The sequence below is a fragment of the Parasteatoda tepidariorum genome, chromosome 9 (genome assembly GCF_982258835.1).
Source record: "Parasteatoda tepidariorum strain Cologne lab strain chromosome 9, Ptep-v5.0, whole genome shotgun sequence".
Taxonomy (NCBI): Eukaryota; Metazoa; Arthropoda; class Arachnida; order Araneae; family Theridiidae; genus Parasteatoda; species Parasteatoda tepidariorum.
Genome location: NC_141763.1, coordinates 3,006,231 through 3,034,079, shown reverse-complemented (window position 1 = coordinate 3,034,079; position 27,849 = coordinate 3,006,231). Strand labels below are relative to the sequence as shown.

Genomic DNA, 27,849 nt, shown 5'->3' with positions numbered 1-27,849 from the left:
AACTAGTTGTGTATCACAAAATATCGATGACGTCAATGCCATGTCTCTTCACAAAGACCAATACAACATGTCCTGTAAAATGCAAAGAAAGAATAGGATTCCAAATAAAATTACATTTCTAAAGACACATTTAAAGAATCACTGCTAATTTACTCAATGGATATAAGTATTATTTAATTGTTAAAAAAGAAATATGATTATATGAAGCACTTACACTCCCATACCTCTGATTAACAAAATTGGCCCTCTCAGAAAAACAAGTTTTAGTTAATTTATGGCATAAAATAAGAGGTATTAAAATTTCTCTTCGAAGGTTAGCCCGTAGTAGAAAATCGTTTACATAAAAAAATATTTTTGTTAGCTTAACCACCAAAAAAGGTCAAATCTAACTTTTAAGCTAGAGGGTTTGAAATTTGAATTTAAACTTTAGTCTACCGAATAAATTTTTCAGCACACGTTAGTCCTAATAAATAATGTTAACCCATCAAACTGAACAAAATTAGAACTAATTCAAGTTTTACACACTCTTTGATCTTGAAACCAATTAAATTTTCTTCACACACATAACCCATAATAGAACATTTTCTGTGAAAAATTTTCATGAAATCACATTTCTTTTAAAAATCTTATTGAGTTGTAAAGTGCCTAAATGCTAACTTTCGAACAAGAAGGCAAAACTTTATATTGCTCTACCAAACGTTAGTCGAGTAAGCATTTTTGCTAGTCAAACACATAAAGAAATTAAGGCTAAAACAATTTATAAATTATATAATAAAACAAAAAAAACTAATTTCTGATCTAAATGCCATAAGTTTGATATTTCTTTTAAAAGTTCAAGCATTATAAACGTTAGTACAATGTTAGCCCATCAAAATTTTTGGTATAAAATTATCGATTTCTAGGCCATTATATGAAATCAGTTGCCCAATAAAATTTTTTGTTAAATCGTCCATCAACGAAGAGTTGGGTCAAATAAAGCTTTAGCTTACTTTTGATTTAGAAAAATTCGTTTTTACTCCAAATAAGAACGCCGATATCGAGAGAATTTTTTTGTAGTCCACCCTCCAAAAAAAGTCATGACTGAATCAAGTTTTAGTTAGTTTATGACCTAGAAACTGCAAGTTTGACATTCGTTTTAAAATGTTATCTCATAAAAGGAAATTGTGGGCCAAATCGAAATTTTTTTTCTCAAATCCATTTATCGAAAAATATGGCCTTAGTCTTAGTTAAGTATAAACAAGTTTGAATTTTATCATAAAACGTAAGTTCATTTTAGCAAATCGCTAGCCTAGATAAGTTTTGTTTGCAAACATTACCAAAACATTTTATGGATAAAACAAAAGTTCTTGGTTATTTTTGACCAAGAATTTAAATTTCACTACCCAGGTAGCAAAAGGATTTTGTCTAACATTAGAAAGGTGCAATATAATACTGCCGTGCTAGACTCCTGAATCCCATCTTCTAATATTAGAGCTAATATTATCTAAGATTAGAAATATTCAATCTAACATTTGAGCGTTTAAAATTCTCATCTATTTCATTAATTTTGGTCCAGCACCACTTTTTGTGAAAGGACATCCCATATTATTAATAAATAAAATTATTTTATTAAAGCAAACAATAAATTAAATATTACTCAAAATGTCATTTTAAGCCAATTCAATTTTATGCCAGAAAATGCAAGAAAATATTAGTCTTATAAAACTGGAAAAACTTTTTCAACTTTTAAGTTCACGATTATTTAAGTCGCCATATTATTCGTTTTCGACAGCTAGAATGAATCACTTTATTTTCAAAGTAAACTTTTTAAATTTTAATGATAGTTACAAAAAATATTAAAGTAATATCGTAGGTAGTGTTTTTTTCTTTAGTTAAAAATCAGCTAGAAAAGTAATATAAAGCACTTCAAATCATGATGTGTTAGAGAGGATGGTGTTGTAGAAACATTCAGTATACTTAATAATCTTGACCACTTAATCGTAACATTTAAGAATTAATTTAATGATCATGTATTTAATATCTAATAAAGTTAATAAATATTATGATTGTGTTCATTATTGACAATGAACAGTTTTCGTGTACTAGTTGAATTTTCTGTCAAAACGCATTGTCTAACTATAAACAGGTAGTATTGTAATTAGTTCAGAATATGCTCGTTTACTTGGTTATTCGTATTTGATAAAATTTGCTTGGAGTAATGACGAAGAAGAAAAATAATTTTCAGTAAACAAGTTTGGCATGATGAAATAATTATTAATTAATCTGCTTCTTTTATGTTAAAACCTTTACATTTTAGGATGGTTGTTTGAAATTTTATTTATAAGATAAACACTATTGTTACTTTATTAAAACTTATTGCTTAAAATATTGTAAAATAATGAGTTAAAGATCTTTATTTTCATTTCCAGAATATAGACTAATTTGCATGTTTGTGATACATCATTATTTATATTAATTTGTAAATGACAGCAACTTATTAAAATATAAGCGACAATATGGTCTAATCAATGTGTGTTTTCGTTGAATGAAAACAGTGCTGAAAAGGAGTTAAAAATTTTTATTCAGGAAGTTTGAAAAAAAAAGTGCGAACATACAACCTCTCGAACATACCTATATGCAACCTCTCTCAAGTAAAAATTTTATTTCTTCCCTTTAAAAAAAAAAAAAAAACAATATATATATATATATTTTTAAAGAGAAGGAATAAAATTTTTACTTGAGAGAGGATATAAATTAAACTTTTTCAGCTAATCACCTTTCCTCTGCTGCATTTTTTGATTCTTGTGTTTTTGAAATACCTATTATTTTTTGGCTCTTGGTATTGATAGGGATATCTACCCATTGAATTTTATTACAAAGGATATAATTTCTTGATATTTTCAAATTAAATAACCGAAGTTTTAAATAAATATTCAACGCTTAATATTTTTAAATTTGATGTTTTCGATGTAAAGTTTTACTTTTTTTATCATGCAATTTTAGCTTCTTCTGCTGGATTTACAAGCTGATCTACCAGAAAGGAATAATTTAATTTTGAGATGTGCTGCTGGTATCTGATAGAAACTGGATGTAAAATTTTACATTTAAATTAAATCAATATGTTCGCCTTTATAAGATTAACTCATTGATTTAATTTAAATATAATTCGATTAATAGTTGTTAGAAAATATAAGTTTAAGTCATTAAAGATATTTTCTAAGTTAGGAAATATGTAATGCTAATTGTGGCATCACAAAACTTTATGCTTTTTTCGATATAGATTTAAGAAATGCTTGGAAATTATCAAGTATTTGTGATTTACATGCTCAATGATTTTTTATATCCTCCAGGAAATAAAGCACAGGGCAAAAAACAAAAACAGACCACCCTGAATAACTTTAGATCAAATGATCGGATCTTCACGTTCTAGTACTCAATCTTAATGGTTTGAGAGGGTGACCACAAATATGCTGATTAATTAATGCAGAGGTTACTTTAAGTAACAAAATGAGACACAAAGGCGTATTTTATAGTTCGTCTGAAATAGAATTTTAAAAAAGTCAGATATTTAAAATTCGATTCCTCAGGATCAATTCGCACCGAGCATCAGATGTAGATCCTATTAACTCTCGGCCACAAAGGCATTATCATTGCGTGTGTTGACGGGTCTGCGAAGAATTTGCACCAATCAAATACGAAAACGTTTTTGCGTTTACACTTAATTTCTACTTTTAACTAACGTTAAAAATAGTTGCCATCAATCGCCGCAAACTACAGAAGTTTCAGTAGTATACAGAAGTTTTGCTTCTTGTAGCCTTCTGTTTCCGACCACTGATCAAAAAATATTATTTTTTTTACAACAGAACGGGTACTAAGCATTGAAACAGGAGGGCCATCACATTTTTTTCGTACATTATAAACATATACTCCTGTTACTAGAGAATTTCTGTATTTTCAGAAAATATTTTTCTTTCTTAGTAGTAGCAGAAATTATGTATTAATAAATTACATTAAATAGAATTGTGTCCACCATTACATATGAACAATTTAAACAGTACTACGCGATAGGATATCACCATTAATAACTTTCGTTCTAATGATCTGATTTTCACAAACAAAGTGTAAATTTACAAACAAAGTGTAACATCAGATGAATACACCCATTAAGAGTTCTAATCTTAATAGGTGACTTCAAATATGCTAATTAATTGGTTCTAACTATTAATTAAGTTACGAAATCAAACACAAGAACGTTCTTTTTCTGAATGAATCTTTTTTACATATTTGGATTCTTGACTCTTGGAATCGGGAGGGGGGGAGGGCAGCTGCAATCTAGGAATTGTGGTTCTTATATGTATTTTTTTCTTATAACCGACGTTGAACACCGAAATAAAAGTTTTTTTTTGGGGGGGGGGAAAGCTTATGACTAAATGTTCAACTCCGTATTCTTGTATTTTTTTAACCCAATCCAGAATACAAGGGAACTCCTGGATGAAGTATTGGGAGAAATTTGCCTTCGTGTAGCACTGTTTTGGATGTAACGAACCCGCGTTTGCGTTGCATGGATCACGAAAAAATATCCTTCCAATGATAAAAATCACGAAAACCTCCCACAGTTAGCCTAATGGCAAGGCGACACTAACCCATGATGATATATTGAGGTAACACTGCGGTCGGTGCAAGACGGATGCGGAATCATCGACCAGCCATCGCTGGTATTCGAACGCAGGGCACCTCGTTGGAAAGCGGCCGCTCTATTGTCCGAGCCATCTGTGGTTCTTATAGTAAAACCGAAACGGATAAAAGTTTGGTCTCCTTAATGTTTAATAAATCATTAGTAATACAACTTAATAATTTATTAAGCAGAGGCATCTTTAATAAATTATTACAAGATCTAAAAATGAATAAACTTTTCAGATATCTTATATTTCAATTGAATTTAATTTATCTGTTTATTTTAAATAAATGAAATGTTTGTTTAGCAGAAACTAAATATTACAAAATTATTTAGAATTATTTTTAAAATTAGCATCGATTATCTGAAAAATAAATAGTGCCATTGGATAAGTGTGTAAAACTTTATAGGAGGATATATTGAATATTTTTGAAGAATAAAAACGTTGTGAGCTTAGAATTGGCTTCATTAGTGAGATATGGATATACTAGTGCCAATATACTGTAAATCATAATTCTAAATTTATCCTAATGCATAAATAATCATATGTGAACTATCTAAGAGCAAATAACATGATTTGCTTTAAATTGTTTTGCAAATTTATTATTTTTGTTACAACAAAATGAATAGTCTACTATTGGTTATTGTTAATAAGATGAAAATTTTACTCGAATCACACAAATGCTCTGAATCTTTATTACATTTTTTAATATTAGTTAAAACGTATAGGCATTATTTTTCCATTTTATTTATTTGCTACAATCAAGCATATGGAAGGCTACTGCAAAAACTCAGCAATTTTCTACTAATATTGTAAAGAACAAATTTTATGTTTTATGTAGGAAGTGGATTGTTACTCGGATTGGATGAATTATTAAATATTAATATAAAATTATTAAATAATTGAAGAACGGATTTTTTTAATTTTTTTTACAATACACACACACACAAATATATATATATATATATATATATATATATATATATATATATATATATATATATATATATATATATATATATATATATATATATATATATATATATATATATATATATATATATATATATATATATATCTGTGTGTGCGTTTATATACTGCAAAACTAATTAAATAATTAGTTAATTATTTCTTCTTTAAAATTCTAAAGCTGTAAAGCATTTTTTATGAAAGAGTTGTAAAGATTGTTGTGTTGTAGTTCGCCATAGTCACCCCCTTAAATATTGATTTTAAAATTTTTTGCCAAAAATGAAGTAACTATGTATGCATATTAGTGGACTCACATAATAATTTAATCGAAGAAGAAAGAAAACATACGATAAAAACTGTCGAATCAAAAGTTAGATGAAAAACATCTAAACCAGTACCTGATTGAACTAGGAGGAGTTTCTAAATCACATTCAAACTGCTCATTCTTTCCTCCGGCATTCAAACATGTTTTGATTTTTCAGTTAGTACCATCTTCAATTCAATTGTACCTGAATTTTTGCTCTTCCCTGAAATATTAGTTATGTTAATGTTGTATACTATTTTGCTTAAAGTTTAAGAGGAATTATAGTAAAAAATATATAAAGGGTAATCGTTGTAGAAATTACTAATAAGTTACTAATAGAATTGATATGGAGTTCACAAATTCTGACTTGTGATCATTTTTAAAAATAATTTCTTCTTTAAAAAGAATACGGGGGGGGGGGTTGAAAATCCTTTCGCGCTAAGCTTCCCGCGAGAGCTTCTAAACACAATAAAAAACAAGCAAAAATTTCAAAAATAATCAAAAAATTTCGAACATTTTTAATCGCACTTTTGAGTCATCAAGTTTTGATGCACTCAATTTTTACAGATTCTATAGTAAATATTTAACACGCTTGCTTTAAACCGATTTTATTGTAAATCTAGATGATTATTTAAGCAGTATTAACGCTTTTCAACGTAATTTCGAAAATCCCGAATTTTGATTACTATATTATTACGACACGGGAGTTTCAGATCGTCCATTTAAATAAACACTTTCGGCTCACTTTATTTGTGTCAATTTCATCGTAAATCTAAGTGACTTCTTATCTTTCTTTTTTTCGGCAGTTATTGCTATGCATTCCCACATAGTATAAAAAATTCGGATGATTTTATTACGACATGCGAATTTTCAATCGCGCATTTGACATGCTTTATTCGTGCAGAGTTCAGCATAAATATAAGTGATTTTTTAAAAAATTATTTTATACTTTTCCACGTGACTATCCCGTGATTTAATTAAGATGTTATTACGACACGCGAATTTCTAATGGGACGTTACTTTATTTCGGTACAGTTTTATCGTAAATCCTAATTATTTTTCCTTCGTTTCTTCGGCAACGAATTTGATTTGGTCGAATGTCGTAATGAATTGTCATTTGGTCGAATACCGAATATTCGGCGGGAATAAAATCGACCGAATACTGTATATTCGTGGCCAAATAGCTGCATTTTTTAGCAGCATAGCAACATTGAAACCAAAATTCCATTGCTAAGTATAATATTTTCTGGAAAAACGTATTCAGAAAACAAAGCTTAAAAATAAGGCCTATCAGAAACGCTTTTGAAAATGCCGCACTTATCATAAAAACTTAAGTTTGTATACAAAAGGGAAGCAAAGAAAATAAAGATTGATCATAATTATCGAAAGAAAATTTTAAGGCTGAACATCTCAGTTTTTTAATTACCAGAAAAAGTACAGAAAAAAGAATAAGTCTAACAGAAATGCTGTTAAAAATTGACACGTTTTAATAAAAACGTCCATAAAAAGGTTTTTCTTTAAAAAGAGAAAAAAAAATGCTAGATAGAAACAAAAACATGAAGTGCACAAATGTCGAAAAGCATAAGATTTTTTAAGTGAAAATTTTTTAAATAAATTCTTAGAACTAAAAGTATCGAAAAAATGACGAAATTGACCTATCTGAATATATTTTTTTTAAAGAAAAAGCAGAAATGCAAAAACTTGAGTTCACTATAAAGTAATCTAGTTTCAATTCTTCAAATTTAGTTTTTCCACTTCATCTAAAAGATAAATTTGCAAGCCATGTTCAGAAACATGGACATTAAAATTTAACAAATTTGTATAAAAATTGTTTCTAATAATAAACAATACTATAATATTGTTGAAAATAAGATTTTATATTATTCTTTATCATATCTATACAAATTCAAGAAAAAAGTTGGAAAATTACTTTTCTGAAAAATACTGTGTTGAATATTTTGCCGATCATTTGACCAACTAAAAGTTTGACAAAAGGGCCAAATACTCATTACTTTAAATGCAATGTTATTGCAGCCTGAGAAATTCGCAAAGTGGTGGAAAATGGGAATTTTCAAACTGCTCACTGTTTGTAATTTTGATTTTAATTTCTTGTTGATTGTTGTGATCTTTTCTGGTAAAAAGAAAGAAAACGTTTACTATATAAAAAAAATCTAATATTCAATAATAAAAAAAGTACAATAAGTATTGAATTTTATTTTGAACTGTAAAAGTTTTGCTTTTATTTTAAGCTTTTGTTTAAACCTTATAAATTTTCTTCAATTGAAATATTTAATTTTAATTTGCATTACTTAATACAGGGTACGTAGCCAAATTATTCAACAAAAAACAAGCACCTTTAAAGCACTTTTCAAGCACTCAAAAAATATTTTTAAGCACTTTAAAAATATATCATAACTAGGCAGGGTTGGAAAGTTTTTGACAATTGACGGTTTTATCTTGTTTTAACCGTCGTGTCAAAAAAAACCTTTTGGCATAGTTTTTGACAATTGTCAAATATCAATGAAATTTTGAATCACGCAAAACGAATGGCGTTTTCATACTCTACGGACTGACAATACGCCAAAATAGATTAGGATTGAATGAATTGTAAAAACGTAGAACAATGTGAACATAATGGTCAATGTGTCTTTTTACATAATTCGAAGCGAATATAAACTTAGTAAAGGAAAAATCTCATTTTGAAAAGGGGAAAATTAAGCACTTTTTAAAATTTTTTTCCAATGAGAAAAAGCACCTTTAAGGGCTTTCAAAAAATTTAAATTGAAAATAAGCACCTTTAAGCACTTTTTAAAAATGCTACGTACCCTGTTATATGTACTAAATTTTTTCCTACTTTCACTCTGTGAAAATTGAAGTTTTTTTTTATTAGAATTTATTCTTGATATGAATTTTTGTATCGCATAATATGATAAGAAAAAAAACATTTCTTTTCTTTAATGTTTATTTATTTCAATAAATCTATTTTTGAATGAATTCTAATAATTGAACACCTTTAATTTTCTACAAATATATTACTAAGTTTATTGATAAAAAAATTAGAGCACTAATGTTAAAATAAATATTAGTACATTTGCCATATACATGTCTAAATACATGTGCGGCCCTTCGTTAGTCAACCTCCTGTGAAAGTGGCCCATCACTCAAAAAGGTTGTGCACCCCTACATTAAGGGGTTCAAATTGCACCGTTCTCCTGATCAAAATATTAAGACCATATTTCTCAGGTTGTTGCCACCACATATATTTTGGGGGACAGAAATCCAAATCCGTATAAAAAAAGAGGTATATTTATAAAACGAATACGTTTTCCAGTCTGATTTCGTAACTCAAAATCGTCTACACTAATTAATTAACATATTTGAGGTCCCCCCCTCGAACCATTAAGATTGGGTCCTAGAACGTGAAGATACGATCATTAAATGAAAAGTTATTCAGAATGGTCCGCTTTCTTTATTGCCAACCTAAAATATCTCACAGAAGAAATTTAACCTATAAATAAAAAAAAAGTTATTTAAAATGTCCCCTCTAGCCTCATCTTCAACACTAACTCTTATCTCCTTTACTAATTTTTCATACAAACAGATTAGAAGCTAACATTATGTTTAAATTAGCAAATAATATAATAAAAATTGTAAATCTTAAATAAAACTTGATAATTTTTAATTACATTTCTTTTTCATTTCATATTGTCGACACAAAGTGTTCTTAAAGAAAATAAAGAGTGTACATTTATTTCGTAAAGAAAATATTATTTAGACACTAACAGTAAATGCCTGTGTAGTAACCTGCAAATGGAGTCTTTAAAATGTTGGTAAATCATACAGTAACATTTGCTAGTACTACAGGGTTAACACTTTCATGAAGAGCATTTTTATGTGAGCAAAAAAATTTTTTTTAATAACACTCCAAATTGCCGATTACTGGTCAAGTGGTTACTGTACTGAACTAAGCGGCGAGTTGAATATCACGATGGGAATGGATGCAACTTTCTCTCTCCCTGTATTCTAATGTCCTTTATTCTAAGTGATTTTATTTTATTTTATGGCCATCGTTGAACAGCTGACGAGCCAAATTTAGGTTTACGACTACTAATGTTCTACTCCGTAACCTTGTAATTTCCAACCAATCCAGAAAAAAAGGAGACGGCTGGATCAGTATCCCCAGAAGTATGATTTGTTACGGGAACAGGGAGGACTTCGTGACTAGACAGATTTAAAGTTCATTAGTCACCATTTACTACATGGGTAGTCGTTGATCGGCGGGGATCGGACCAACGACTTCTTGGACATGGGTTCAGTGCCCTACCAACCAGGCTATCCCGTCCCTTCTTCTGAGTGATTGTGTGAATGTAACCAGACGAGCCGCGATGGCTCAGGAAATAGCGCGATATCCAATGAGGCCGGGTTCGAATCCTAGTCGATACGAATTCCGCAATTGGCTTGCGCCGACCACAGTGCTATCGTGAAATATCCTCAGTGGTAGACGGATCATGGGTTAGAGTCCCCTTGCCGTCAGGCTAACCGTTGGGGGTTCTCGTGGTCTTCCTCTCCATGTAACACAAATGTTGGCTAGTTCCATTAAAAAGTCCTCCACGAAGGCAAATTTCTCCCAATACTCGATCCAGGAGTTCCCTTGTCTTCTGGATTGGGCTCAAAATGACAAGGCTACGGAGTTGAACATTGGTAGTCGTAAACCCATAAAATTGGGTAGGCTGTTCAACGACGGTTATAAAATGTAACCAGCCCTATAAACGGGTTTGTGGTTCAATGACATGGACGTTGATACTGCACCGTCGAGGCTTAGCCACATGTGCCCAATGTGTAACAATAAGTTAGGAGCAATTCTGAGGCCAATAGGAAATAATCCCAAGTGCACGCCACTAAAAAAATGCTCCAAATTAGAATATTTAAAGATCCTGAACGTTTCTATGGAAAATTTTGAAATAAAAAATATTTTTTTAAAGATTTATTTAAATATATATATATATAACGTCGTTGCCGAGTGGAAGGATTGAAACAGGTTTTAGGTCGGGAAGGAGGGTACAAAATGTATTTAGTAATTATTAGACAACAGCAGTAATGAGAGTGAGTAAAAAAGTGAACACGAAAAGTTGTGCTCCTTGGTTATATATTAGGGAAAATCTGGCAAAGTAAAATCCGTAAAATGTCTTAATTTAGGGAAAGAGGGAAATCTTAGTAGTTGCTATTGGTTTATGAAATAGATCGAATGTTTCCCACACAGAGCAAAGGGAAATATGTCCTGCTTTTAATTAAATGCATACTTGAGCCAAAAATAGATTTAAGAACAGGATGTGGCTTTTAAAAGTGTGAGAAAGTATTTCGATTAGAATAATTAATTAGGATGAAGTTTTATAAAAGAAACTAACATAAAAAGATTAATTGAAGCTTTTTATGTTACATATATATTTACCTGTGATAGCTTCTGGTGTGCTTTCTGATAGCAAAAAGTGAGACAATAATTTTAAAATAATTATAAATATTAAAGGTTATTTTATTGTATAGAAAATATGTACCACGATAAATTATCCTTGTTAGTGTGATGACTGTAATATTGCAACAGGTTAATTAGATATCTGCATATAAATGCATAATGCAATTGATTTTGGTTAAAGATAAATGCAATTTATTTCTGTTGAAATATATTTTTACTGTAATTTATATATTGTTATATTTTTTATATATTTATATATTTATGTTTTATATATTTTTATATGTTTTATATGTTTTTATATATTTTATGTATTTATATATTTATACATTATTATTATACGATATGCATATATATTTCAATAAAAAGCATTCAAGGAAAAACTTACATTGCTTGTTGATGTTCCGCATGATGTCCAGGAGGACGGACGATAGCAAAACCATTCTACAAATAAATAAAATATATTATTGAAAAAAAAGTAGACTATTTGTAGATTTATGTACAAATCTTGTAAAAAAGACTAAACAAAAAATATACTTGGAAAAACATCAATTGATCTTCGAAGCTTCTTATATAAATTATTTTAAACTATCAAAATAAGTATTTCATTTAAGAAGTGCTGTTACCGTTAAATCTGTTACTCTTTTTCCCCAAACTGTTTTAACCAACGGTTTTGGTGCTTTTTCCCCTTAGTTAAAATATGTAATGATGAAATTATTTGTGTTACTGCATTTCATTGCTAAAGTCTTCAACTCCACAGTAAGCTTTGTCCTTTAGTGACTTAAAGTATCCCTAAAAACTTTAGTCTTGGAAAAAAGTAATGTTTGAAGGAAAACGAAATTAAGTATGTAAAGAATCAATGTAAGAAAAACAAAATTATTCTTACAGAAGTCATGAACAAATTAATTAGTTGATTTAAAAGATGTAGAAAAGCAAAAAATTTTCAAGGTTATTTATATAGTAACATTTTTCTGTATGATGATTGATAATAAGCTTATCATTGTATTGCATAACTATCAAGCATTAAAATATAGATATTAATAATACCTCTATTTCATCTGTTGCTACTTTCATGGCCAATTCAACAACACATCCAGCAGCCATTCTTGCAGCACTTGCTGTGTGTAGATCATTCCAGGTTGTGTCAGAATCTACACCAATGCCACCACAAGGAAACATCACAAAATTCTTTATTGGAAGATCAGCTGCAATTGATTAAATATTAAACTTTTATTTTTAATTACTATTATCATTAAATTATAAACTTATAAAAGTCATTTGAAGTAAAAGAAAAGTTTCAAATTACATTAAAATTAGATTTTAAACATTTTTTTTTAAATTTCCATTTTAAATTAAAAGGGTTACAAACAATAATTTCAATTAAATAAAATAATTATATTATTCAGTTTCTTAAATTAAAAATCTTTAATTTTATACCTATTTAAACTGAGAAATGTATTTCAATGCAGTTAGAGGTTAAGTAGTTCTTTATTAAAAAAAGAAAAGATTTATATTTTAAACTCATATAGTTTGCCAATACAGAATGTTATTAGAGAAGTAAAACAGTGCTTAAATAATTAAGTTTCATCTTTCATTCAATTTTTTATCTTGTTAAGTTAATTAAAGTTAAATATGAACAAGAAAATGCTTGAAACAGACAAAAGAATTGGATGATTTGGTTCCTTTTTATTTTAAAATTTAAACTTATTGTATATCTCGGAGAAATTTAAAAACTGTTAAAAAAAAGTATTTACAACAATAAACTGTTTAGTTTCACCATATATTGTAATCTAGTTTTAATATAACGTAAAAAAAATTTTAAACCTTTGTATGAATGAATAATCATAAAACTGTTATCAAAACAAAAACCATTTTAATACCTAATTTGCTGGCATCAAGTTTCGGTCGATTCAAAGGATTGGCCCCAAATAAGAGAGTATATGATTCACTAAACAAGCAAATAAAAATAAAATGTAATATTTTAATAAATTGTAAATTTAGGATTTAATATAAGTTATAAAAATGCACATTAAAAGTTTTTTCAAAGCATACCTATGACAAGACTGGATTACTTCTAGGTGTTGCTTTCCTGGATCTGACTCTCTGGAAAGAATAAAGCAAAGTTATTATTTAAAAGTTTTTAAGCATTGAGAATGAATATGAATTTATTTTATAACATAAAATATTTCCAATTAGAATATATGCCATTAAGTATTACAGAAATTTAATTACATGTAATTGCCTATATTTTGCCTACTTTTATAAATTTACAATGTGATTGAATTCTTTTAATATAAGCTTGTTAAACTTATAACCTCTGTAGTCCTAATGATCTTTCATTCCAGTCTTCTTTAAATCATAATAACATCCTTTTTTGAAATAATTAAAAATTTATATGATTACATACCTCAACAATTCTATTTCATTTAGGCAAAGGAAAATGTTATTTATAAAATGACTGGTTATTGCAGTAATTTAATAATTAGCTTATAATTAAAAGAAATTAACATTACAGTTTATGTATCATATAGCGAGATATAAGATTTTAGAGATATAAAAATAACATATTTTAAAATATAGCTATCAAATTTCGTTCAAGAATGCTTTAGTATATTTTTCATCGAAGTTGCTGAAAAAGCTTAAGCTCTTCAGCATCTTGCAAAAGTGAAACTGTTTTCAGAAGCATTGAAATATATATATATATATATATATATATATATATATATATATATATATATATATATATATATATATATATATATATATATATATATATATATATATATATATATATATATATATATATATAAAATGAATAATTACATTTCCCCCTCCCAAAAATGGCATACGTTTGTTAATATTTTTCTATTTATTAAGTTAATACTTTTCTATTTATTTCTATATACTAAGTTAAAAGGATACTTTTGAGGAATTAAAATGTGGTTAACTGTAATAATTAGAATGCAATACAAAATATCTAAATACAAAATTCTTCAATAAAGGAAATTTTTTAAATATGACCAGTATTTTGTTCATAGGAGTCTATTTTTTATGACACTCAGTCTATTTGAGTTCTATCACAGAACATTTTCTCTTTCTTAATATATTACCTCCTAATATTTGTGGATTCTCCTTAGGTAACACTTTTCTTATATTTGTATCTATACTAGAATTTTCTCTTGAGCTAATTTGATTGATTAGATATCCAATGAGTTTACTTTTGTATTTTTGGCAATGATAAGATTTGTTTAGTATAGACAAAGGCTATTAAAAACACCAAATGAAAATAAATGCAAATATTGTGAACTTGACAAAAAATTAAGTTGAGATCTTTTGACTATTTTGAGCCATGGGATTTGGTTATCTGTATTTGTTGCACCATTTAATTTTACATCGAATCATTAAATAATTGCATAATTACGAAAATGTGGCATTGTAAGATTATGAAAATATTAATGGACAAAAATAAAAATTATGTATTTATTTGTTTTATATAAATGAGATTTCTTTAATATTCGAAATTGCCTCTTACCTCGCATCTATTAAGAAGACTGGTTTCCTGTAACCTTGCCCATATACTTTGTAGGCGACCACCATGTTCAGGATGATGAGCAGTGTTACCACAAACACATTGATGTTTTAACATTAAACTGTCGTACAAAACACCTGTTAAAAAGTTAAATTTAGTATTTTTTTTCTTAAAAAAACAGAGCTCAAACTATTAAGCAATAAGGGGTCGCAAATAAATACTTAAATGATTAAAAACAAATTTGTTATCAAATCATTTACAAAGTCAATCAGAATGAAGGAGGGATTAAAATCATCAAAAGCCAGTTTAGATAGAGTTACTGGAATGTACTTGCCCTTCATTAATAACCAGCTTTCAGCTTCAATCTTAAATAACCAAGGTTTTTTATAATTTTAATCCATCCTTGATCTAATTTGTTAATAATTCATCTGATTTCAATTGCTTGTTTTTCTTTCTTTTAAGTATTACTCTGCAGTAGCCAGAATGTTTTTAATCTAATTTTTATAAAGTTATTCTTTGAAGAAAGAGGTTTGCACCTGATGCGTTTCCTGAAGGAGCTTGCGTTTCCTGACGACTTCCAATTGGACTAAGAGCAACAAGAGGTTCGAGACAGAGGCCTTCCCAAATGATGCCTGATGTAGATACCTATAACTATAACTGATCAACTAAAGTCAGTTTTTTTACACACATATATTGAAGTATGTATTTCTTTAATTATAAAAATTTTTTTTATTTGTTTTCAATTCATGAAGTTAAATAATAGAAACATTGGAGTCATCTAGTTGTGAAACCAGAAAAATTATGAATTAAACATATCAATTAGCTTCAATAGGAATAAGCTCTCATTACTAAGCTTTTTACAAAATTTTTTAATACAGCAGATATATTCTTCATGCTTTGTATTAAAAGCAGCAGGTTTTGCATCTAGAGTATTTATCAATAATTTTTTGGGAAAGATTTCTGTATCGTGATCAATGGAAGAAAAATCGACAAGTCTTGACAATTTTCAAGTAGTGGCCCACATGAAACTGAAAAAAAAAACAGCAGAAAGGGGGACCAACTCAAAGGGTATCGCTCGTAACCAACCTCTACATGTTTTTTGAAAAAAAATTGCAAGTTTAAAATCCTTTGGCCCCTTGGAAATTGTAATTGAGGCGACAGATTACATACAAAATATTCCCATTCTTTATATACCAATGTGTTCTGTATGGAGAATAATTTTAAATCATTATAACATTTTTACCTAGATATATACTACATAAAGACAAATGTTATCGAAAATTTCAACTTTCATCCATGAAAAGGTGTCCCAACATAGAATTGAGTTAACATGTCTTAGATACTAGTGAACTGGAATTAAATAATTGTAGTGGTAGACACACTACATTACTCTTTCAGAATTTTATCTGTGATAGAATCGATGAACAATACGACTAGTTGATTCATTGCTGTTTTGTGTATAGACTGGAGAGCTGTATTAAGTTAACTGGATTTTGATCGCTGGCCATGACAGTTACATTAAGATCATACATAGCTCCTGCAGCAGTTGAGCAGCATTTAGCAGTTGTTAGCAGTTGAGTGTATACAGAGAAATATTGTGTAATTGAGACTGAGTAGCAACAGCGTGATGAGGACGGATGACTAATCTAAGTTTGGAACAGAAATAATTTAGAAATGATTTCTTTATTTAGAGAGGGATAACGACATAAAAACTACACTCTTAAAAATTTAACTATTTTGAAGAAAAGAAAAGCATCAAAAGCATTTTTTTTCTTTCTTGATATTCCATAACCTGTTAATATTAGTATATATTTTATAAATTCAAGTTAGATCCTACTTAGAAAAAGAAGAACAATTTTAAAAAGTTCCAAAAGTATTTATTTTGGAACTAATAATAAAGAAAAAACTGACAAGGAATGTACAAAAGTTTTAGACAAAAAATATTTTAATTCTTGAAGTTGCAAATTAAATCAATCAGAAGACCTCTTACTTGTTTGAGTAGATTATGTTGCTGCTGCTCACAGAGTCTCTTTTCGCGAGCATATTGTTCATTTTGTTGAGGTGATAAAAGTATGGCTTGTGATTGTAGCATTGGATGATCAAGAGGTAGTGGAGCTGACTGTGTTCTCCCAAGAGGTCTTTGAATGGTTCTAGAATTGAAATTGAGACAGATTGTTTAATAAACTTATGAAACTAACAGATTGAAATACATTCCAGTTTATTAAAATATCTCAACAAAAAATAAGCACCTTTAAAGTACTTTTTAAGCACTCAAAAAAAAATTTAAGCACTATTACAATAACAAAATGCAAAATAAATTTCAAAGACTTTATATGATCATGATAAAATTACTAGTTACTGACAAAGAACTCTTTTCTTGATTATATTAGCCACCATGAAAAGATAGAGAGATTTTTTGGTTCGATTTCAGAGGGTGTAAAATGAAGCCTGAAATTGAGAATATCTTGCAGCTGAGTTGCATTTGGGAGTGCAAGAATCTCATCAAACCCAACTCAGTAGTCAGTCCCAAGTATTTCATCAAACATGTTTGGCGCTATTATACGTTACGGGAAATGGATGGTGGTTGAATTAATTGTGAAAACACTGAATAGAACAACGTGAAAACCACACTTTTGCATAATACACAGCGAAACTCGACAAGGTAAAAAACATCTCATTTTCGAAAAGTGAAAATTAAGTAAGGGCTTTTAAAAAAACGAAAATAAGCACTTTTAAGGTCTTTTTAAAAACGCTATGAACCATGAACTAAGTTATATTTAATCCAGTGATTATGTAATCTGGCTTGTGCATCAGTGATTGTGGTTGTGATGCCAGTCCAGTATTTTAGTAGGTTGGATATAACCTGGAGGTGGGAAGTCTCACTGTAAAAGACATTTTTATTTATCAAAATAAATATCTTAAAAAAATTAGAAAATACATAAATTTTTCATATAAATTCATTCATTTATATGCTTGAATATATCTATTTTTATTTCTATAAACAAAAATTTTAGAATAATATATATTATAAAGTTTATACAGAGTAACTAAAAATTCAACTAACCAATTCAGAGGGATAATAAAAGACACTAATAGAATAAAAACTGATTGTAGAACATGGTGCAGCAAACGATATTCAGAGGGTTGAAATCGTAAATGGGGCAAGCGTGACCTGTTTCTCAGTCCATGCGACTTTTTCCTATGAAGTCAAATTCAATCACTAGTTTAAGCAAGACTTGTGGGCGGTTTGTCATTGATTTGGCAGACTTCAAAAGCATAGGTGTCATCTCCATGTGCATTCGAGAATCGTTTTTATGTCGTTGTAGACTGTAAAATCCCCTTTCCCTCTCAACGTGGTTGGTAATCCCTTGTTCTGCGTTACGTTTTTATCCTTTTCATATCTAATATCACTCCTATGAGTTTGTGAGTCACATTTTGTAACATGCTGTATATTAAAGCATTTATAAATAATAAATTAAATTTATTAATGTATTTTTATTTATGCAAGAATTATAAACAGATTACATTTAACAAAAAAAAATTAAAAGAAATATAGAAATTTTCACGTTCATTAATATATTTATTATAATTTAAACATATACGATATATCGATTTTTGCATTTAAGTTAACAAAGAATCAAAGTTATTGTAAAACAAAGCAATAGTTTGAAGCTGATATCTTTTCAATTTGACATAAAATTAAAAATTTATTACGTTTAAAAAAAATTTCATGAATAATTGCTACTTGGACAACTAGATTTTTAAGAATTAGAGAGTATACCCGGTAATGCTGGGTAATATGTTAAAGACTGTAAGACATTTGATGCAAGAGACATTCCTAGTCTTATGGTGGAAATATCTCTTTTCTGTACTTCAGAACCGCTTTTTTACCAATTTCCTGTAGAGTAGATAAAAAATATTCAAGGTTCAGTATAGAATATGATAAAACTAGAAGTTGCTTTAAAATAAAATTGAAAGAAAGCTAATTATTTAAATTAACTTAAAATTTAATTCACCATTGTATTGCCCTTAGCAGAAGATACATATGCCTAAAGTGAGAGTTTTACAGAAGTGAACAAGAACTGTGTACTGTTGACCTCTTTAACCCTTTGCTTACCGCTGGTACAACATGTGGACCACATGCGATGGTACAACGTGATTTAACGTAAGCAAAGGGTCAGGTAATAAGGGTGTTTACAACTTAGCGCCTAAAGAACTTAGAGGGTATGTTATAAGTATTGGTGTATATTATTTTTCTGTTCATTTTTCGATGCATTAAAAATGACATTTCTATATAAAAGTCAATCAAAGAAATTTAAGATTTAGATAATTTCTTTTTTAGGAGAAGTTGCTTCACTTGCTCAGAATTTCCAAGACTAAAACAAGAAGAAGGATTGCAACATAAATTCTAATAAGAATCATTGATTATTTCATTTCATTTCTAAATGCTTTAAAACAAGATATCATTTTGACATAACAAATGTAACCTGTACTAGAATTCACGTTACAGATATTTGAAGGAAGCATTACATTAAAAATATGAGCCCCAATTTATTTAAGAGGCATAATTATTTATGCCTACAAATGCAAAGGATGTTGCAAAAATTAAAATCATCGAATCACTACTGAAGAAAGCAGGACGAAAAACTTTTTTTTCAAATCCACTGTTTCCTCTGGCAATCAAACAGGTTTCAATGCTCTCAATAGTGATTTGTTATATAGTGTTTTTATTTCTAGTTTATATATTAATTAGCATCCGGTAATGTATGCAATTTTTTGAACTTCATTTTAGGAAAGCAATTCTAAAAATGCTTATTAAGAGGATCATGGAAAACTTCGTATATTGAGAATTTTTAAATATCAAAAGCTTGAAATTCCTTCACTTAAAAGTTGTGTATTCAAGCATTCAAAAAGTAAAATTTGTGCCAAAGTAAAACTTGGTAATATATAATAATTCAATGTTAAAAAAATGCTTCATAATTTTAATTATCGATTTATTCTTCGAAAACACAAGAACTTTCAAAATCGTGACTGAAGCTAGATTTCATAAGATATTTATAAAAGCATTGAGTTTAAAATGTCAAACAAAAAGTGAAATTTTTTTCCGGCAGCATTTTTAACATAGGAGAAATAAATAATTCACAAGCAAGAGAAAGATAAAATTCTAAGTATTTTTTTAGAACAAAATATATTTTCCTATAACAGTTCCAAAATAAACTTACAGCAGATGTAGGTACAGGAGGTGTCCCCAATGATATATTTGGCAAAGATGGTGATGAATACAATGTGAAATCATTGATACTACCTGGACTGCTGACTGAATTATATAAGGATGTAGGACTCTCCTAAAAAAAGTAATGATAATATAGTTGAAGATTGTTTTACAATTTCAAATGCTAATTTGGTATGCTAAACAGTTTTAAGTGTTAAATTAAATTAACATTCTGTTAAAATATAATATTTAATTAATTTTAAGTAATATGCAAGGTACTTACTGAAGCAAAAGTGGTGTCTATGTATTGTAAAGTGACTATACATAACAAAGAGGTAATGTGCAAAGCTCTATATCTAAATGCTGAAAAAACTTGGAGTTAACACTTCTATCTCAAAAACGATATGAGATATTGGAGATAAAATTGAATTAAAAAGTCTTAGATTGATTTAAGACAAATACATACCTTGTTGAATTTAATGCTAACAAAGAACTTTTAAAACAATGAACAACATTTTCTATATTATTATTTAACAGATTTATTACATTATAGTTATTTTCAAACAGAAAAATAAATGTGCCATTATTTTTAAAAGCGGAATAAGTCCATTTTTTCAAATTATTTTTTTCTCTCCATTTTCTAAGGGTTAGTCTTTGATAAAGATTAATCTATTTGGATGATGTTTTTAACACTATAATTTGATGAAACATCAAAATGCAGCTGTGATTATTAAAATCGTAAGAGAATAAATAAACAACAGGTTCTTTAGCTTCAAATGGACCTACCACTTTCAAAAATAAACGCTCAATTTTGCGACAAACCTTTATTTTCGATGTCTAAACTTCTCTTAGCGTTATTCATTAGAAATAAATGCGTCTGTTAACTAGACATTAACTAGACATTTTCCCCTAGATCGTCTCATTACGTCCCATTGTTTAAAGTCTGAAACATAAATATGCATTTTCTTTTTTTAATACGTTGATGTTTACAAAGCGTATATTCTTTTAAAATCAATACACTTTATAGATTATTTTCTCCCTCATTGTAACGCTTTCGTGATAGGAATGCTAACACTGCAATATTTCACCAGGTGGTGCTGTTGTAAGCAATCGCATCTTTTAGCGCACAGCCACTTTATTATACATAGGCACCATTTGTATAACTATAACTGCAACCGTTCGGAAGTTTGGCTACAATGGATATGTGATACCAATATAAAATTCAATACCAAAAATACATATTTATCACATTCTTAGACAGGGTGAGTAGCCAAATTATTCAACAAAAAATAAGCACCTTTTAAGCACTTTTCGAGCTCTCAAAAAATATTTTTAAGCACTTAAAAAAAATATCATAATCAAGCAGAGCTGGAAAGTTTTTGACAATTGGCGGTTTTATCTTGTTTTAACCGTCATGTCAAAAAAAAAACTTTTTGCATTGTTTTTGACAATTGTCCAAAATCATAAAATTTTGAATCATGTAAAACGAATGGCGTTTTCATTCGCTACGGACTGACAATACGCCAAAATAGATAGGGGTTGAATTAATTGTGAAAACGTTGCATAGAACAATGTGAATTTTGTCTTTTTGTATAATTCGAAATGAAAATCAACATAGTAAAGGAAAAAAACTAATTTTGAAAAAAGGGAAAAATTAAGCACTTTAAAAATACCCCATGAAAAAAGCACCTTTAAGGGCTTTTAAGAAACGAAAATCGAAAAAGAGCACTTTTTAAAAAAGCTAAGCACCCTGTTATATACATAGTTTTTACTATAATAGTTATTCTGATAAGCAGTTAAGAGCTAATTCTATTCTGCTAACTTTTAAAACAATATATATTGCATTTTAGGCAATATATTTCATATTGAAGATCTATGTGGCAATATATTTTAAAGATCTATTTCAGCGATCTCTAAACAAAAGTCATGCATTTAGAATACAGTAAGAAAAATAATAATTAAAATAGAGGGAGATGCTAGGATTTTTCTATTGGAAGGCAGGAAGTCTCCAACAAAGGGGCATCTTTAGAGCTCAATATAATTTTTTTAAAAATATTTGCGGCGACTCAACTAAATCGTAAAAAGAAATAAAATATTTTAAAAATTATTTAAAGGGGCATACACATCTAGGAAGGTCGGAAAAATCGATTCCCCCCCCCCCCCCCCATCAAATTATGTTCCTGACTGTCTCAAGAATCATAATCCAAAAGATTAAAACGAAATTCGTCATAGTTATGTATTGTTCATTATGAAAAAAATAAATGAGAAAACTAGTATTAAAAACCCTAGTTTATTTTTTCAAAAATAATATTTTTAAAAAATTATCTGAGTCTAAGGGATCTGAGGAATCTGAGTCTATGACCCCCCTCCCAGGAAAAATTCCTGGATCCGCCCCTGTCCTGAACACAACCAACCACCACATATTTAAATGAATTTGTTTTATTTTTCTATTAAAAAAATTAATAAATGTCCTTAATAGAAGAGGATATCTGATGCTGCCTGAGGGGATGATTAACGCAAAAAATAACGATTTTCTCCTGTCTTGAAATTGTAATTCTATTAGAGACAATCCTTTACCCACTTCTTTTCTTCTTTATTATTCTAGCCAACAGAAATTATTGGAAACTTGTTTGAAATAAGCCGGATTTTAAAAAATTTTATTGCCAATGGCACGTTATAGATTCGATGTGCGTAAATTACATCATTTTTGGCAAGGTTTCAAAATTTTTATGTTAAGAGTGGTGATTGCAGAACAATGTGTATTTTAATTGGAATGCTTGAAAAACTTGTATACATAATTATAGATCAATATTTAGGAACTATATCTAGACTTTTAAATTAAATAAACTCTTTTCATATTTTTATTAAATTAATAGATTTCTTTACGACTTTAATGTAAGAAGGAAAAAAATTATATTTTCATACTATACATGTTAATTTTAATAGTAGTTTTAAATTATTACTTCAGCTTTTATTTTTATTAACTAATGCTGGTTTAAAAAAAGCATTCCCGCAACATAGATGCTAAAGCTTCACAATTTCGTTACCAACGGCATGATTATGGTTATGTGGTTAGGATTGGGCACAGGCCACCTTTACTTCGTAGACAAACTGGTACTCATCCATCTGAAGCTGGGTATGTTTCACGCCGCCACTAGGAATTGAATCCCGGTTCTTCACTTTGACAGCCTTAACCACTGAACCATTGCGGTTTTACTAGTTTTGATTAGTGCTAAATTTACACCCATTATGCATATTCATTTTTTTATTATTTGATAATAAATAAAAACATTAAATTATAAAGATTTGAAAATTATTAAGATTTAGAAATTATTTTAAAGATTTTACGAAAACTATGGCATATTCGAAACATTCACATATTTGTTTACCGTTGTCACGGATTTAAATGATCAAAATAGTGTGATACTGCCTTTAATTTATACTTCTAAACTCCTTGTTAAAAACGAGGGCAATAAGCATACACATTAGCGGCCTCAAATTAGTATTTATGCATGTAAAAAACAAAAACGTCATCAAAATCGGAAAAATACTCTCTAATCTACTGACAAATCTAATACCGAGGAACGGAAAATTCAAAACAACAAAATTTGTTTGAAAAACAGATTAAATTTTATGGTGTTTCTATGAATAAGCCGCTTTTCAATTTTTTCAGCAATCAAACAAGTTTTCATGTCAATAGTCTCTATTTCCTAGTTAATGATTTTCCAGGTTTCGATACCATTTCTATTTTTTTTCTCGATTTTCTATTTTTAATTGACGTCCCTAAATATGTATGTTTTTTCTAACTTCATTTTTGACAAGACGTCAAAAATGTATACACCCTTTATTATTACACGAAAGTTCAACAATTTGTTAAAGATTAAAAAATAATATACGCATTAGAAATTACGTTAACAGTAATTTCATAATAAAAATAATATTTTAACTCTAAAGCAATTATTATTAAGAAAACACATTTTTCTTAGTCATTTTCACCGAGTTCTGTTATGCTAACCTCACTAAATCGGGTTCATATGCAATTACGATATATAGTAGAAAGTTGAGCAAGTTTATTTCAGAAAAAAACTTTTGGTTGAACGAATCATTATTGTACAATATGGATAAAAATAACATTTTAATAAGAGGTCGTATTTTTTATGAATTATATTTTGTGATACTTTAATTTGTCATGATATTAACCCTGAATATCGTAATTGATATGATATTAGTTACACATTGTTCATAAAAAGAAACATGAGTAACTAATTGCTAAACGCGTTATAGAAAGCTAAAAGGTCGTTTGATTGGACCTTGATTTATCGATGCGCAATTTTTATTACTTTAACCCTAACAGTAACCACCAAACGTTGGCAACTAATTACCAAATGTTGACTCATACGCGATCTTGAAAATTAAAAGGGCGTTTTATTAGCCCTTGATTTAATGATTCATCTTATTACCTTTTTCAAAGCAAAAACATATTAGCATGAAATTAAGCAGTTTTATTATTTCTTTAAATTGCCCTAGAATATATAGGGTGCTTGGTAACGACCGATCTTAATATAAATCTTTAAGCCACCTTCATCTCACCTTCCTCCCTAGTGATTCGTCTTTGATAAGTATTTTATTAATATGTATTTCAGGCTGTAATTATTGAACACCAAAAAGTTATAAGCACATAAAGTACGAAAATGTGCTGTTAATTTCATGTATCGCTGCAGATTACTTAACGAGAAGAAGAGTCATTAAAGAGTTATTAACTTTTTGATGGGTTAAGGATTTTTAACAAAGGGCGTACTACTTTTAATCTATAATAATAATAATCTTAATTTAGGAACGACGCTTAGGTGTGAGCAGTTTATATTAGACGAATTCTGGTTGCCAGCACTCTTGAGAAAGAGCATTCCATCAACTATTATTAAAATAAAGTGTAAGAACTTAACTATAATCAAGCGATCTGAAATGAACTGCAAAAGCATTTAATTCTGGGGATTAGCAAGCGATAGCTAGTGGGGGTATATTTTGCCGAAAAAGAAGTCTTAACTTTGCTTAAATTTCTAATGAATTTCAGATCATCTATTTTGTCGCTGCTGAATCTCCTTATTTTTGAGGTAGATTTTTTTTTTGTATCTAGAGTATTAACAAAATGTCTACTTTAATATTTTCTCATAATTTAACAAAATTAATTTTTTCCACCATTGCTTACAAAATAATTGAAAAATATATTAAAATACTAACTGTTTGCGGAGATAATTTTGTTCACCGCTACAAAGAATCGTAATCAGTAGAGAGGCAGGCTGTCGTTAAACAGCCGACCCAATTTTTTGGGTTTACAACTACCAATGTTCAACACCTTGTGATTTTGAACCCAATCCAGAAGACAAGGGAACTCCTGGATCAAGTACTGGGAGATATTAGCCTCCGTGAAGGACTTTTTAATTAAACTGACTCGTATTTGCATTAAATGGAGAGGAAAACCTCGATAACCACCCACGTTTAGGCTGACTGGGATATTTTACGTCGACAGTGGTCGGTGCGAGCCGGGTGCGGAATTCGTATCGAAAAACCATTGCTGGGATTTGAACTCTGTTTACCTCATTGGAAGTTGAATGCTTTATCCCCTGAGCCACTACGGCTCTGCAGATATGATATTGTTAAGTTTCTTACTTTAACGAGAAAATATTAATCTACTTTAACATTTCGTTGCTTTGTGGGCAATCCGGGGGATGTTTGGAAAGCGAGTAGGGGTGGATCTACTAATATAATAAATATATTATATATTAGAGAGTAAAAGCTGAAGTATTAAGCAAGATCAATGTAGAGACAGTAAGCGAAGCAATCCGCAAGGGTCGGAGAGCAGGGGACGGATACCCCTGCTTAGTTTACTAAAACTATTAGCAGTAGAATTACATGTTTTTTGTCAATAAACTAACAATGCGTCTTAATTTGCTTACATTTTTTAATTCCTACAGAACAATTCAATTCTGAACTTGAGTTAGTTTTACGAACAAACATGAACTCACTCCATTGTTTTTAATGATTCCTACTTTATACGTAATCCGTTCCAGATCGCCCAGCCATCTCATATGAACTTTGTAAGAAGTTCCAGGGTTTGACGAGCAAAAGCGAGCAGTCTTCAGAAAATGCACTTAATTTATTATTATTGTTGAATTTAATTAATGGACAAGTATCTGTAATGCACCATGGACTGTATGATTACGTTGATCTACTAAAACTCAGCGAAAAAATTTATGCTTCCTACGTCAAAAAATATATTAAAAATTTCACACTACAAATCGCGTCCTTTTTTAGAACAATCTCGGAATAAATGAGCAATGCACTACGTCAACTGTTAGAAAAAGTATATTTTTGATATCTAAATTTAATAGTTTTAATTTGTCAAAATTTTTATACAAATCTGTAGAATTTAATTTAAATTGGAAAGTACTAGTTTATTTAAAATATTTTTAATTGAAAAACCACTTTTTCATTAATGAAACACAAATAATTTTCACTTTGTCTGACATAACAATAATTTAAAAACGTTTTTGCTTTAACCTCAACGTCAGATTAGGCATACGAACGTTAGTCATTTCGCTTTAGCCAACAGACAATTTATACAAAATAGTATGAGAATATTAAAACGACTATCATTTTGCAACTTGATCTCTGTAATGGCGATCATAAACTTTTAATGTAATTTTAGACTATATATATTCGTTCTTAAAAAAATTCAAATTTGTCTTCAATTTGTGTAAATTAAAAAAGTTAAAAAGAATATTTCTGCAGCATAAAGTTATATTACGCGAATTAAAAATTGGGAGCAGTTGACTATTTTAAATATCTTCTAGACAAATAACTTTAGCTTTCCATTTGAAAAATAAACCTTGAAAATTTAAAAATCAGGTCATATTGATTTAAGTAAGTTTTGGAAGAACTTTTCTAATTTTATAAGAACTCATTCAGAAAAGGAACTTTTTTTTTAAATTAAAAACCCATCAAATGGCTTGATTATTTAACTTTTATAGATAACACAATGTTAAATGATTAATACTTCCATGAACTATGGTATTTGACGTTTAAAAGCATATTTTCTTATTCATTTATTTAAACATATTTTTTATAGTTTTTTCCTTATTTTGTATTAATTTAGGTTAAAATAAGTAAAATATTATATTTAGAAATTTGATAATTTATGGTTATGAAATAGAGATAGATAGGTACAGAAAAGTCCCTTCATCTGGGTGATTGTGTGAATGTAACCAGCCTGAGCCGCGATGGCTCAGGAGATAGCACGTTATCCTTCCAGTGAGGCAAACCGGGTTCTAATCCCAGTCGATTGCGAATTCCGCATCCAACTTGTACCGACCACAATGCTGACGTGAAATATCCTAAATGGTAGACGGATGGATCATGGGTGAGAGTCCCCTTGCCGTCAGGCTAACCGTGGGAGGTTCTCGTGGTCTTCCTGTCCATGTAACGCGGGTTAGCTCCATCAAAAAGTGAAGTCAAATTTCTCCCAATACTCGATGCAGAAGCTCCCTTGTCTTCAGGATTAGGTTCAAAATGACAAGGCTATGCAGTTGAACATTAGTAGCCGTAAACCCATAAAATTGGGTCGGTTGTTTAACGACGGTAAAAATTTTTACCAGCCCTATAAAGGGGTTTGCGGTTCAATGACATGGACGTCGATACTCCACCGTCGAGGCTTAG

General features: G+C 29.2%; 1 protein-coding gene across 4 annotated transcripts in view; it reads right to left on the bottom strand.

Moving 5' to 3' along the window:
• LOC147803255 (histone deacetylase 4-like) overlaps positions 1–20,270 on the bottom strand; it is a 47,999-nt gene extending 27,729 nt beyond the window's left edge. The window contains exons 1-8 of one of the 4 annotated variants that reach the window (XM_087150683.1): positions 20,147–20,270; positions 18,706–18,822; positions 16,915–17,074; positions 15,461–15,569; positions 14,928–15,061; positions 13,448–13,498; positions 13,276–13,343; positions 12,530–12,600 (exon numbers count right to left, since the gene is read on the bottom strand). In XM_087150683.1, the coding sequence (XP_087006809.1) occupies positions 13,448–13,498; positions 14,928–15,061; positions 15,461–15,569; positions 16,915–17,016 (396 nt within the window). In that variant the 5' untranslated portion in view covers positions 17,017–17,074; positions 18,706–18,822; positions 20,147–20,270 and the 3' untranslated portion in view covers positions 12,530–12,600; positions 13,276–13,343. Of the gene's footprint in view, positions 1–6,022; positions 6,152–11,783; positions 11,840–12,442; positions 12,601–13,275; positions 13,344–13,447; positions 13,499–14,927; positions 15,062–15,460; positions 15,570–16,914; positions 17,075–18,705; positions 18,823–20,146 lie in introns of those variants that run through there. The other 3 variants (XM_087150682.1, XM_087150680.1, XM_087150681.1) reach the window with 3 other exon arrangements.
• Between the last annotated feature and the right edge of the window lie 7,579 nt (positions 20,271–27,849).